General features: G+C 34.2%; 1 protein-coding gene and 1 pseudogene across 5 annotated transcripts in view; one reads left to right on the top strand and one right to left on the bottom strand.

The window, feature by feature from the left end:
- The window catches only part of RABGAP1 (RAB GTPase activating protein 1), a 141,818-nt gene that overhangs the window by 33,084 nt on the left and 93,610 nt on the right, over positions 1 to 15,124 (bottom strand). For all 5 annotated transcript variants that reach the window (XM_045517568.2, XM_074362180.1, XM_074362179.1 and 2 more), the window contains one exon: positions 2,993 to 3,106. In XM_045517568.2, coding sequence (XP_045373524.1) covers positions 2,993 to 3,106 — 114 coding nt within the window. The remainder of the gene's footprint in view (positions 1 to 2,992; positions 3,107 to 15,124) is intronic.
- LOC141577493 (COP9 signalosome complex subunit 2 pseudogene) lies at positions 3,565 to 11,087 on the top strand (annotated as a pseudogene).

The raw sequence follows: 15,124 nt of genomic DNA, 5'->3' as shown, positions 1-15,124 counted from the left end.
CCAAGGTTCCTCTGCGTCCCAAGAAAGCAGTTTAGAGATGGGTTTGTTTACAATTCAGATCACTTAGCAAAATGTGATGCCAGTGCTTATTAGATGACAAGTTAATACATACATGAGGTTTTATCATTAGCTTTTGGTGAAACTATAGCTTTAAAACACACCAGGCACTCACTAAACACTATTAATGTTTATATACATAATCATGCTTTCAAAAATTTAAGTAGAATTCAGCATCTCATTATATCCCTCATTTCATCAAAGCTTATCTGATGAGAAGGCAACAGAACAAGAAACACACTTTCCCAAAGACAAGATGTACAGAGGGATTTAGAAATAATCTGTTTATAATACAATGAGGCACCAGTTTGCACCTATCAAATTAGTAGAAATTAACAAGGGTTAATACCAATTTTGTTAAGACTATTAAAAACTAGTATAATATATCCCAACACAGCTCTGTGGAATGCAGTTTGACAGTATCTATGAAGGTACCAATCAATAGGTGATTGGTCAAGAAAGCAGAGAGGCATCAGAGTTAGACAGAGTTGGACTGAAATCTTACAAATGCTCTCTACAGCTGGATCGTAGGACCATTACTTATATTCCTTATTTGTAAGATGAGAATAATCATAGTATTTACATAATAGAGTTAATGTAGTATTCTCAGTCCTCTCAAGTAAAGTGCTTAGCAAATGGATTAATCAATTACGTACTACAATGAAAATGTACGGAATTTCTGTAAGTAGAAATGGAGGGGAGCATTTTTCAGGCTCATGGAAAAGCTGGAAGGAATGCATATAGACATTAGAGTACATAATACATTTGGGAAATGTTTGGAATATAAGGTTCATGGGGCTGTGATGAAATATGGGTAAGAAAAGGCATTTTATTAATTCATCAACATTTACTGAGCACCTACCATATGGACAAGTGCCACAGATACTAACATATGTAAGAAATGATTTTTGCCCTCCAGAACTTCACAGTTCAGTTGGCAAGTTTGACAAGTAAATCAACCAGAGTACAGTGAGAGATTCAATGTGGTTGAAGCATAAAATATTTCGGGAATAAGCCCAGATACATTACAAAATGCCTTTAATACTAAGCTAAGTAAGAATCTAGGACCAGGAAATGAACTAAGGAATTTTGATTTCATTCTGTGGGTTAAAGGAAGCACTAAAGGTTTTTGGTGGAGGCCACTAAAATGATCCAATTTTAGGGTCAACAAAGAGCATCTAATGAATAGGCAAGAACCCAAAGGCAGGGAGACTAATGCAAGGCAGCTTTTGTAAAAGTGCCAGCAACATATGACAGAGGTCTGTACCAGGGTAGTGAAGAGGAAGAAGTATGGCTAAAAGAGACATCAATCATATCAAACTTAACATGGCCAATGAAAGGAACTGAAAAATAACAGAGAAATTACTATATCTTTAGCAGGACAATGGCATGGGGGAAAAGGATAATTATTTTTAATTTAAAGACATACAACAACTAAACACAGTATGGATATTGCAGGATTCGGATTCTAACTAAATGTATAAAGACATTTTTAAAGAATCTGAATATAGAGTGGCTACTAGATGGTATTGATGGAAAATGATGGATGCTATAGGTGGATAATGATCTTAACTTTTTAGAGATATTTGGCGAAGAGTTTAGGATTGTGATATCTGAGATTTGCTTTAAATTACTTCAGGAAAAATTTTTAAAGGGATAGATGAAGCAATTGTGGCAATATGTTGATAAATATTAAATCTGGGTAGGGATATATACAAATTCATTTATACTATTCAACTTTTATGTATGTTTGAAACTTTTCATTACAAAGTATGTTTTTAAAGGAACTCAATTTTTAGACCTGTTTTGTTTGATATATTTGAAAGATTTTTACATGGAGACCAACTGGCAGCTAGAAATTTAGGCCATGAGCTAATGTAGATTTGGGACATCTGTGCATTGGTGATTGCAGAAGCTTTGGGGGTTAAAGGGCTCACCCAGAGAGACAGTTTAGAGCTACAGGAACCACTTGAGAACCTAGGGGAAGGCTTCTGTTCCAGGAGCAGATAGAGAGAGATAAAATAATGAGGGAATCAGTTAAGCTGTTAGAGAAGTGCATGCTTAACCAGGAGGGTAAGAAGTTAGAGCAGAGAGTGCTGCAAGGAAGAACACCATGAGAAGGAAACTATAGTACAGTGGAATCAGGAGTAAGAGACCAGAGTCAGTGAGCACAGGGTTTCTTTCTGGGACATTTTGCAGTAAGGTGAGAGACAGCTGAACTGGCTGTTTAAGTGGGAAGCACAACTGACAAGGGGTTACAAAAGGATGATCAGAAAAGAGGATTACAAACAGAAATTATAGCTTTGTGCATCCTATGGGGAAAATAAAATTAAACCCAAGAAATATTTCTCTAAATTCGAAGTGCCCTTATAGTTTAAAGCACCTAGTTTATCACTGGAGAACTTGTCCATTACTGCCAGCCTGTCATAAAACCAGTTGTTAGTTTTAACTTCTCAATGATAATATTTAAGTTCCTTAAGGAAATGTCCAGTGTCTTGTCTGCATTTCCTATATGGTAGAAGCTAAATGGGCACCTGATTAGTTTTTCTGGGAAAAGACTAAAGACTAGCTCTGAGGACCAAGGAAGCCCAATTCATCACTTACAATGAGAATACTGTAAGTGAGTTTGCAATGTTATAGGACTCAGAGGCTTGTAACATAAAACCAACTTGTAAAAGCCTACATATGGATTAAGGGACTGTCAACTGGAAGTCCTAATTAAAAGGGTAAATAAAAGAAATCCTACCATGTTACTTTTAATTATTTCCTGTTCATTGTGAGTCTAAAATTGTGTTGTTACTTTGAGTTTTACAAAGACTTCATTTTTGCATTATTTAACATGAAATACAAATTACATTTTGTAATTACCTTTTGCATAAATGCAAAGAACCAGAATCACCATTTAAAAGTGGGTCTTTTTTTTGACATCAAATACCTTGCATATTTTATATAAGGAATCTTGTCCATCTCCTCCTGTGTCCTTAAAGTAGTCATGGGCTGGGAATGTCCGGTTAATATCACGAGTGATAGCACTGTCCTGGGGAGACTCCTGTGGAAACACATTAGGAAAGAGAAGGTTTACTAGTCAATCAGGCATGTACTTGTCTGGGCTTATACAACAAGGTCTTCTCATTTGTATGCCTGGAAATGCTGTAGGGACATACATACACATATGCATGCCCAGAGTTACCGTGTCTTTGGGGAAGCAAAAGCAGAAACAAATATTAAGGAAAAAAAAAAGACCAAAGAAAAGCAACTTGTTTTACCCTATACACATATGTATATGCCATCCCTGCTGCAAGGAAGAGGGAAAATGCGATTCAAAATGGATTTCCCACAGTAAAACAAACTAATCTCAAAAGAAGGAGGCAAAGTGCTCTCTTTAGAAAAACTGGGTATAAAAATTCCTGCTTTAAATGAACCTTTGGAGGGGGAGGGTATAGCTCAAGTGGTAGAGCGTGTGCTTAACACGCATGAGGTCCTGGGTTCAATCCCTAGTACCTCCTCTAAAAATAAATAAATAAACCTAATCCCCCCCCCAAATAAATAAATAAATAAATAAATAATCATTTGGCATGAACCCATGTGCCAGGTTCCCAAATGGAAAAGAGAAGTCCCTTAATTGGGGTTTATCCTAGGGTCAAATGGCATTAAAACCTCACATAGCAGTCTACTCAATATGAAACTAGTCTACTAAATGCTATGGATTCAAGCAAGCTATGGGAAAATATCCCTTGCTATTACCAATGGAGAAAAACTGTTTTCTCTTCTATAATGAGTTAACTAAAACTGAACAAATGTCAATAATGTCAGCAAACCTTTCTAATATACACCAAGCACCCAGCTATTTCTAACATCTTCCTCTTATTACATTTTACTTGCTCATGGGGTAAAGAACAAGAGCACAGAAACATAACCTTCTATTTTAACAATGCACTGTCTTCACAGCCAAGACGATAGACTTGATTCTCCTTGGTGAGATTACATCATATTCAGCACACCATACAAGACTTTGATATTCCTGCTTCAAGATGAAAAATTCTTGTCTGGTAATTTCTCTAGCCTTTCAGGTAATCATGTTTCCAGGGCCATAAATATTTTACAGTTGTGGGATTTGAACTAAATTTACATTAAAAAGATTTTTCTTATACTGAATAAATTTGACACATAACATTGTGTAAATGTAAAGTGTACAGATTGTTGCTTGTGATACATTTATATTACTATATTGTAATTGCTGCTGTAGCAATATTACATTACATAATTATAGTACAAGATTACTGTCTATATTCATAAAACTGTGCATTAGATCTCTATAGCTTACTTACCATTCACTGCAAGTTTGCACCCTTAAATACGATCAGTCTTATCCCTTCAACCCCCAACCCTGGTGAGATGACTAATTTTAAAGCCTATGCTGTTTCTTAACCTATAAACCATTTAAACCTTCAAAGACATTGCCAATCTGCTTTCCAAAGAGCTTTACTAGCATACTACTAGTTTTTGATGTGTTACTAACAACAGTTAAAGCAGCTCAGATCTGTGGTGATCCCTGACAGGACAAAATCTATGGTGAAACCTAAAACTACAGCAGCTATTTGCCTGGTGGCAGCTTCCAGTCTGTAGCACATGGAGAGAGAACTGAAACAGAGAAGGGGATAGGGAGTGTCTCTGAGCTGAGAAGAGAGAGAGCAAATTCAGGGAGGGCAAGGTAGCTGAATTTATAGGTCAGAGTACTGGAGAGGAAAAGCTGAACAGAAAGAGAGCTACAGAGCCGTCTAGAGGGATCCCTATGAGTCACGGAATCATAACAGGAAAAAAAAAAAAAAGATGAACTGGACTTCATTAAAAACATGAAAATGTAAGCCATGCATAAACTACCTATAAAATCTATATGATAATGGAGTTCTGTTCTGAATATATAACTCTTAAATAGGGAGACAAATGACTGATTTTAAAAAGGGGGAATGGTGGTAAAAGACTGAATAAATACTTTGCAAAAGAAGATGTACAGTTGGAAAATAAGCACATGAAAAAAATTCAACATCTTTAGTCATCAGTGAAATATCAATCAAAACCAGAAGGAGATTCCTCTCCACACCCACAAAATGCTAAAATTAAAAGGACCCAATGTACTGAAAGTCGGCAAAAGGGTGTGAAACAACTGATAACTCCCATACATTGCTGGTGTGAACGCAAAAATGGTACAAATACTTTAGAAACAGTTTGGAAGTTTCTTAAAGAGTTAAACATACACTTACCACACAGTTCAGTGATTCCATCCTAGGTACTTATCCAAGAGAAATGAAAATATAAATACATGCAAATATGTGAACTCGAATGTTCATAGCACCTTTATTCATAACAGCTAAAACTGGAAACAATACAAATGTGCTCCAACAGGTAAACAGGTAAATAAATTGTAGTACATTCATAGAGTGATGAAATACTACTCAGCAATAAAAAAGGGAAAACTTACTGATATGTGCAACTTGGATACATCTCAAAAGCACTATAGTCCTGACACAAAAGACTATTTTCTATAATTCCATGCATATGAAATTATAGAAAAAGCAAAAATCCTAAGTTATAGAAAGCAGATCAGTGTTTGGAAGAGGCTGGGGCTAAAGGGAGGAGAATGATTTTTAAGAGACATTACAGAATTTTTTGAAGTGATGGAATTATTATCCATCACATCTGGATGGTAATTAAAACATACTGAATTATTCACTTAAAACTGGTGAATTTTATTGCATGTAAATTACATCTAAATAAAAATGATTTCAAAAAGGAAAAACAAACAAAGAGGGATACTTATACAATTGAAAAAGAGACCCAGGATGATTTAAGTAATCTACATTAAGAATTCCCAGTACCAGTTTTAGCTATACATACCTAAATGATGAAAATGATGTCAATCCATCTTTACCTTAAGGTCTTAAAACCAGGGGCATAGCTTAGAGTCAGACATACCGGGGTTTGAAAGCTGGCTCAGTTTCTGACTTGGCTACATAACTTCAGGTAAGCTTCCTATCTTCTCTGGCTAGTATTATCTACCTTATAAAGTAGTGAGGATAACGTTAAACGTATTTATAAATTATAAACACGGGAAGAGTTTCTGGCATTGTCTGACATGTATATAAGACACTTCATAAAAGTGAAAGCAAGCAAAGTCTCCAGCACTGCTGAGAGCTGGGGCTGTCTGAACACACACTCTTAAACAAACACACATTCACACATACACATGCACGCACACACACAACTGATATACAGAATACACATATACCTGATTCCTAGAATATTTTTACTTTTGTATATCTTATCTTCCCTATAAAACCATTTCATGTAGTGATAGGAACTGTGATTCGGTTCTGTAACTTCCATAGAGCCCACCAGCACAATGCACTGCACAGTCAGTACTTGATAAATATATGTAATCAAAGTCCAAAAGCTTCTTTAGGACGAGTAATGGCAATGCTCATGTGGTCAACAGCTCTCGCCCCAAACCAAAATCCCTAATGCTAATATTTATTAATTCAAGACTCATGTGAAAGCAACCTCAACTAAATCAGAAAAGAACCTTATTAATTAAATAAGTTAAGACATTTCAACTAAATACCTGAAAAAACTAAAATTGCTGTAATGATTGACTCATCAGTGACTTCCAAATGGGTCAAATGCAGACAAAGAGAAAATAACTGTCATGAGAAATAGAACAAAGTAAAGACTTTGGGTCCTTTAGCTGAAAATACAAAATAAATCAAGTCATTCTGAAATAATCAAGAGAAATGACAAGAAAAGGGAGCCTATATCAGAAATATATGCTACATGATTGTGGGTTAATTTTTATTCAGCCTAGAATATGTGAATCCTCTTGAACTCAGTTTTAATTTTAACAAACACACAGAACGTGAAAAGCAACACAAAGAAAAAACCACAGGCATATAGGGAATTAAGAAATCTGAAATAATCTCTATTTCATGAATACCTCAACCAACAACAATGGGCCATAAACAGTCCTAGCTTTAATTTTGAAACCACAGCAATGATAAAAATTTTTGCGCTCCTAGCACCATCAAGAGAAAAAATGATAAACTGAACTTCATTAAAATTAAATTTTCATGCTTATAAAATTCACCATTATGGAAAGAAATAGACAAGCAGTGCATATATTTGAAAAAGGAACTGTACCCAGAGTATACACAGAACTCAAAGCAAGAGACAATCATAAAATAGACAAAAACTTGAACAGACACTTTATAAAAGAAAATACACAAATGACAAATAAGCATGAAAAGACAGTTACCAAGACAATGCCTATTAAAACCACAACGAACTAGCCAGCCAACAATGTCTGCCAAGGAGAATAATTTCCTGTGCAATGCTACGAGGGGATACTACCTGGAATAGAGAGTAGTTCAATCAAATGGAGAATTGGAAACTAACAATTATAATTTCAAAGCATTGAAGGAAGATGACCCAAAGCAGCATTAAGCAGTTTCTGAAAGTTTTTGGAACTTGGAGGGAAAAAAAAAAAAGAACGGGACTTGGAGCACTAACACAATGATTCAAATTAATTTCACATTGACAAAACTTTCTAGAAATGATGAACAGACACGTTACTGATCTATATTTGGAGTGCAACTACAAGAAATCGTCCTGAAAAAGCTGTTAACTCTATTCTTGAATTATATCTCCATTGGAATTATATTTCCATAAGAGAATTCTAATTTTTAAAATGTCAGGATGAATTAACTTTATGAATTTTATGAAACAACAATGAAGTTCTGAAACATGCTAAGAATGAGCGATTGTGGCTTAAGACAAGCATGAAGGTTAGAAAATTATATGAAGAACTGAGAGGAATATGGAAAACTTCAAAATATTTTATGCCAGTTATACCAGTCACATTAGACTGATGAGGACAGTAACTTGAAAAAGGATATACAGTAATTAGAGATACATGATTTGGAAATTTGAATGCACACAGAATGGGAAAATAACAAAAAACTTAAAAAATTCTGTAACTGGTCAGTTCTCATCCATCTGCCATCCCTCAAACCATTTGATCATGGGAATCATCAGAAAAGTAAGGGGTAAAATGCCCTTGAGATAAGGTGACTTTGAAAAATTCACATGCTGAATTTTTGAAGCCTTCAAGAATGATAATAAATTGAGGAGTTTCATGTGAACCACTTGCTTAAAATATTTAGGCTTAGGAAATATGCTTAAGAACTTGGGAATTTATTCATTTGACTTGCCAGAGGCCAAGCTGTACAAAAATGATCCAAAAATTCTAACAATGATGAATTTAGTAAGTTTCTATCAAAATAATGACATCGTTAAATTTGAAACGATTCTGAAAATAAATCACAGTAACATTATGGATGATTCCTTCCTAAGAAAACACAGCAAAGAGCTTTTGCAGAACATTCAAACCCAAGTGCTTATAAAATTACGGTTTACACCACAATACACAGTCCTTTTACTTCTAAGGAGTTAAACACAGATGCAGTTGACGTAGGGAACTCGTTAGCACAAGGCCTGTTGGATGACACTACTCATTGCCAAGTTGATTAAGTCAACCAAATACATCCTCTCACCACACTGTAGTGAGTAAAATGGCTTAACAGAAGTTTTTTACAAATGTACTGAAGGCAACTGCGCAGAGACGTAAACTTTAATAAAGAACAAAACTACTATAAGGTGGTATGTCCTGAAAATTATTGAAGTAATGGCAGAAATAGTTATCTTTACCAACTAGTTTTGTTTTGGCTGCTTCATTTATCCCAAGAAAAACAGCTTTAATCTCCAGAAGAAAACAAAAATGCCATATATAATTATGCAGTAGCAAATTTTGCAAACTTTTTCTGTTAAGAAAGAGCAAGATGGCAAGTATTTTTGGCTTTGTGAGCCATGCAGTGTCACAATTACTCATCCCTCCCTTTGTAGAGCAAAAGTAACCAGAGACAATATGTAAATAAACAAGCATTTCTGCATTCTAATAAAACTTTATTTTCAAAAACAAGAAGCACACTGGATTTACTGCAGTTTGCCAAACCCTGTGCTAAATATACAACACAGTATTTGTCGTAGGCAACTTGACCAGAGAAGATTTTTGTAATGATTTTGAATACACTGGCATGCTACTGTTAATTTTGTATGTTTTACTTTCAGAAATTCTGTTACAAACAAGCTGCCATATCTTGAAATGCATATTCCTTTAAATACTTTTTTAATGTAATAAGGAATGTTAAAAATGTTTACTACATTTCACAAGTCAATTCTCTGAAGTCTGTATTTCTGTATTTGCAATGTAGTAAAGGTTTAGATGAAACCCTGTAATTATAGTGGTATACTGTCCCTTACATCTTAAGCAGCAATACAAACGGTATATACAGCTCAGAAATTCTAAGCGCACACACGGAACAATATATATATAGACTGGCAAAAATAAAAAGACAATAACACACATTGCTGAGGATATGAAACAACTGGAACTCTTAATTGTGGCTAATGGAGGTGTAAAATGATACAACTACTTCAGTGAATTACATGGTAGTTTCTTCCTGTAAAGTTAAACAGGTATCTACACAGACCCGGCAATTCCACTCCTGAGTATCACGTGGGAGAAACGAAAACATGAGTTCAAGAGGAAAAAATGTACAAAAACATTCATAATAACCTTATTTGTAACTGCCAAAACCTAGAAACCCGAACTGTCCATTAACAAAAAAAGAGATAAATGATTATTCATATAATGAAATACATATATACACTGCTGGAAATAATTTCATTAAAAACGATACACTATAATAACAGTACTTTAAAATTTTATTCACTAAACAAACACTGAGAATTAACATCTCACACCAAAATCCAAATCTTTTTTATTTCCCTTTCCTATACTCCTGCCAAATGGAACTAGTCATTGTTCCCCAAATAATACCCCAAATTAATGCTATACCTTATTGCATTTTAAAAGGAAAAAACTCTAACCTTTTGTTGTCTTAGTATAATAACAAACCCCTTTTGTTTTCTTATTTTAATAAAACTCTTTTTGCTTCATAATAATAATAACACTGAGGGGAAGTAAGAAAAAAAATAATTTCACAGCTCAGAAATAACTAGCTAATGTTTGGTGAGCATATGCATAACTTTTTATATAACTACTTTTATAAAATGAGTTTACACTGTTTTGAAAATTAATTTTTACTAATTGTCAGATGTGAGCCTCTTTTCCTGTTATTCGACAGTTATCCCACCCTGGCATTTTTAATGCAAAGTAACCTGTCACATGACTCTACCATAATTTACTATGTCTTATCTCCAACTTTGTAATATTTAGGCTGTTCTCCTTTTGCTATAAACAAAGCTGTAGACTTGTGATTCTTAAGGGAGAGGAGATGGTTTCCATAATCACTCCATTCTCCCAAAGAATAAGCATAACTCCTGTGTTTTGAATTTTGAGTTATAATGCAAATTTTCCACCAGGAAAGTTGTACCAATTTACACACTACATTGGTAGTACCTTCACAGCAACAGCCCTGCTGTTCTGGAATAGTCACTTATGTACTTATCTAGGCTGCCTTCTAGTCTATATATAAATAAGAATTGGATCTAAAGTTGCAAAGAACTATATATAAAGTTTATTGATTCCATCCTATTCTAACTCCAATGCATTATTTGCTAAACCTACATGCTGACTGACTGAAAAAAAGGCACTATCATGCATATACTTCCTTGTCCTGTCAGTTGAGATGGCCTAGAAGTAATAACACCCAGTAGCAATGAAAACATCGAATGTCAGGATCTTGGTTTCTAATACCATTTGTCAATAAAAGGAAGCAAGCTCCTTGGAGATATGGCTGATTCTAGGACCGGGGCAGGAAATTTACAAGATGAGCTTGGAACATCTAGAATTGCCAGAAAAGGAAGGAAGCACTTTCACCCTGACTTCCACAACAACAACAACAAATAAACCTACAATGATGGGAATGTGTCAAAAGGGAAATATGAGCCAAATAGAGTTCCTAGTAGTCAAAGCTGGAACAATCTGGGCAAAAAAATTAATGAAGTAGTACTGGATTATAATCTAAAGTATAAAATAAGGATTCATAAATCTGTATGTAGACATCCTGCCCTCAGGGAGGGAGCCCATTCCTGAGTGGACTGTGTGCAGTGTCTTCCTTTGGAAGAGTACAGTATGAAAAGAGGGGAAAAAAGAGTAACTTAACAGTAAAGAAATCTGACAATCATGACCTCAGTCAGATGATCAAGGTTAAAAGCCACAGTAATGTCATGTTGATATTACATATCCTTGACGTGATGTAGTGAAAATGTGTTCTCCTTCCCTAAAACTCATAACGTTACGAGAGAAGAACATCAGAAAATTCAACTGAGGGGCATTCTATAAAATACCTGACTAGTATTCCCTAAGGCTGCTAAAGTCATCTAAAACAAGGAAAGTCTAAGAAATTGTTACAGTCACCAGGGCCTAAGGAGACAGGAAGCCTAAATATAACACAGTATCCTGGATGGGATGCAGAACAGAAAAAAGGACACTAAGTAAAAACTAAAAAAAATTTAAATAAAGCATGGACTTTGGTTAATAAAAATGTATCAGTATTGGTTCATTAGTGGAAACAAATGTACCATACTAATGGAACATGCTAACAAAAGGGGAAACACTCAGGGTATACGAGAACACCCTATACTATATTCAGAGTATTTCTGTAAATCTAAAACTGCTCTTAAAAATATTGAAGGAAAATATTAAAAGAAAAAAAGGCATTATCTCCTTATTATACAATACAGACATTTAGGATTAGTGAGACTAAGCCACCCAAATTCACATATCAGTAATGATTTGCACTTATTAGACACCCAATAAAACGCTGGACTACATTTGTAGAATAAAACCAGTGTAATGAATGCTGTTGGGTACAAGCTAAGTAGTAATAAAAAAGGAGGCTCTATTCATATAATTGATTTCTAGATGTCTTTCTTGGCCCCAAGTCTTATGCTCTTTTTAATCTACATGAGAAAGCAATAGTGAGACTTTGTTACTGTCTTAAATTTTAAGGCTCCTCTAATACAATTTGTGTGGAGAAAAATCTAAGGAAATGATAATATTCGTGCTGTTTTCTTCTCCTATCTTGGTTTTGAAAGTCGTCCATTAGTTCAAATCACAGTGGTACCATATTCTGTAATTTTTCTGGATGACTATTTTTAAACCTTACTGTGAGAATTGGCTCACTGGGTAACTTCTCAGGATTAACAAGGTACTGGGAACTGACGGAAACCCTTTGTATACACACCCTTTGTAAACTTAAGTTGAAAAATAGAAAGCTAAGAATGGCAGGAAGAAAAAGAAAGTACCCAAACAAAGAAAATGCAGTGGAAGGCTGCCATGAGAAATAACCAGCATAGGGAAGATTATTATTTCCAAAGTAGCCTGTTGCCTAAAGAAAAAGTTAGATCTTCTTAAGACTATCCGGAATGTTATAAATGCTTTGTTAAAAGCCATCATGTAATACTTCAGAAAACAAAATAAAACAAACATCACCAAAATTCCACTCAAATCCATCATACCATATCCTATCTTTACAATATGTTTCATAGAAACAAAATAATTTTTTGGTTACATTTTGCTCTTTAAAAGTCAGCTATATACTGTCAGAAGTGATTTTTAAAGATTTAGTTTTTAGACTCCCCTAGGATTAAAAATTCAAAGGAAAAATGATGGAGTATAGCTCTGTGGTAGAGCACTTGACTGCAAAAGAAGGAAAATGAAATTGAAGGGGTACTATGGCTAAAAGTGAATAAATGAGAACTGGAAACCTCTTTGAGGCAAAATTATTCTTTCTTAATTGCATGTAACTTGTCATTTAATTTCATGTGTTTTGGAAGTAGCAGAACTGCTTAAATGAAAAGATGAAAGATAAGTCTATTTTAAGCCTATGAAAATAGATGTTCTTGTGTTTGGGCAAGATCGAAATGGGCCCACAAAAACCTGCAAAATCTGGAAATTTTATTTCAATAGGTCATGTTCTAATAGCATTTCTAATTTGAAAGAGCCAAAAAAAGTGATTAAGAAAAGAACAATTATCTTGTCTCTTAAACAATAGCTTTGTCTTTTAAAACCAAAGACTGTATCCATCTTAAGGAACGTTTCACAGTAATTCTGACAAAATGAAAAGGTATGTATGGTATTCTTAGCCTGAGATTTAATAAACAGACACATGGGTTACCATAAATTCTCTGACACAGAATACAAAATACAAAGTTTTGTGTGTATTTTTCTAAGAGCATTCTTAGATTTTAACAGATTCACTAGAATGTGAAGTTTCACAAGGGCAGAGATTTATTTTGTTCACATGCATCTCTAGCCCGTAGAAGAGTACCTGACAAATGGTACGCACTCAATAAATATTTTTTAAATAAATGAATTCTCAGGGGATATACGATACACATAAGGTTCAAAGCCACTTACTTCCCATTGACAAATTCACTTTTACAGACTTAAAAATAATTATTTAAGCTACAATAACTAGAGCTAACAAAGATCTGTAGTCATTGTGTTAAGCACCTTATATAACAGATAAACCATACAGATCGACCTATACTAATAAGCCCCTGAGAATAATGTGGAAAGAAGTTAAATCACTTGGCAAGAAAGTGAGGAGCTGGGACTGGAACCCCACTGGTTTGGCTTTCTAGTCCACATTCTTAACCCAAATAAAACTATAAAAGTGAAGAAATTCTCTTACCAGTAGTGAGTGGCATTTATAATTCCTAATATATTTTTAAAAATGCTTTTGTCTTTTAGACAAATAACTACAATCAACATGACACAAAACTTTGAAAGTGTGCTTTGTCCTTTTATTCATATGAAAATGCTTCCTTGGATGAAGGCTGTTCATTTTATTAAGAATCAGAAATAACTAAGGCTCTAATAACAGAGAAATATATGATGCTCTTAAACATAAAAACAAAGTGAAAAAAATCTCAACATGTGGCCCTTCTATAAATTATTCAAAGACAAGACATTTTCCCTAAATGCTAGGTGGCCTCCAACATGTATCTTAATCAATTTAATTTTTTAAAAAACTCAGTAATATTTTAAATATTGTCAGTTTTATTTTTTGATTTGGGCTGACCACTAGACAGATGTGTTTTTAGACCATAGTATCTCAGCCTCTCAAAGAAGCACCTTCATGAAATTGTGCTACTGGCACGTGTTGAGACACTGTTAAAAAAAAAAAAATTGCCATAGAAAGCTTATATTCCATGATGGTAAGGACACCTCCTCTCATATTACTCGGTATCCTTATCAGAAATTCTGTTTCTCCTAAAGAAATACAGATATTTTTTCTCCCATGGACAATGACTAAATGTCCATTTTCATTTTGGCCTCAAGGATCCTCAGAATCAAATTTGCGGCCCAATCTTAACAGAGGATGTCATGGCTATATTATCATCTCTGTATTATCTTACTGTTCTACCTCCACTTTCTAAAACACTTTCTTATTTACATTTTCCTACTTTGTTGAATTATAAATATTTTAAGTAAGGTACTTCAAAACCTTAGTAATATGAGGTACAAACAAAGCCTTTCAATTCCATTTCATAGTTCAAACAACAAGAATTCTAGAAATAAGTATCTGATTAAAGGGGTCACTTAACACTGACAATGCAAAAACATCTTTATCTTAAATTCAGATTTTAAGAACATAAAAACATGTACCTATGCAAACATAGTTTTACTTGTTCCTATGTGACTAGCACCACTGATCTTCAAGTTAGTTTTCTTTCAACTTGAAGGGCTGTTATTTCACACCAATGCAATAGCACAAATTTTACTGGAAACCAGATTTGTGGGTAGATATTGCCTTGTGTATTTATTCTGGTGATTTGCTCTTAGAGACAAAAATCATAATTCTAGTAAAACTGTCACTGAATAACACTCAATAAAGACTTTAAAAGCTCAACCAAAAAGACGTAAGAAATTGATCTTTAACATATTTAAATAAGTGAAATAAAATTTATAGGTATTCAGTAATTA

The sequence above is a fragment of the Camelus bactrianus genome, chromosome 4 (genome assembly GCF_048773025.1).
Source record: "Camelus bactrianus isolate YW-2024 breed Bactrian camel chromosome 4, ASM4877302v1, whole genome shotgun sequence".
Taxonomy (NCBI): domain Eukaryota; kingdom Metazoa; phylum Chordata; class Mammalia; order Artiodactyla; family Camelidae; genus Camelus; species Camelus bactrianus.
The sequence above is the reverse complement of the archived record's forward strand: the minus strand, read 5'-3'. Positions and strand labels throughout refer to the sequence as shown.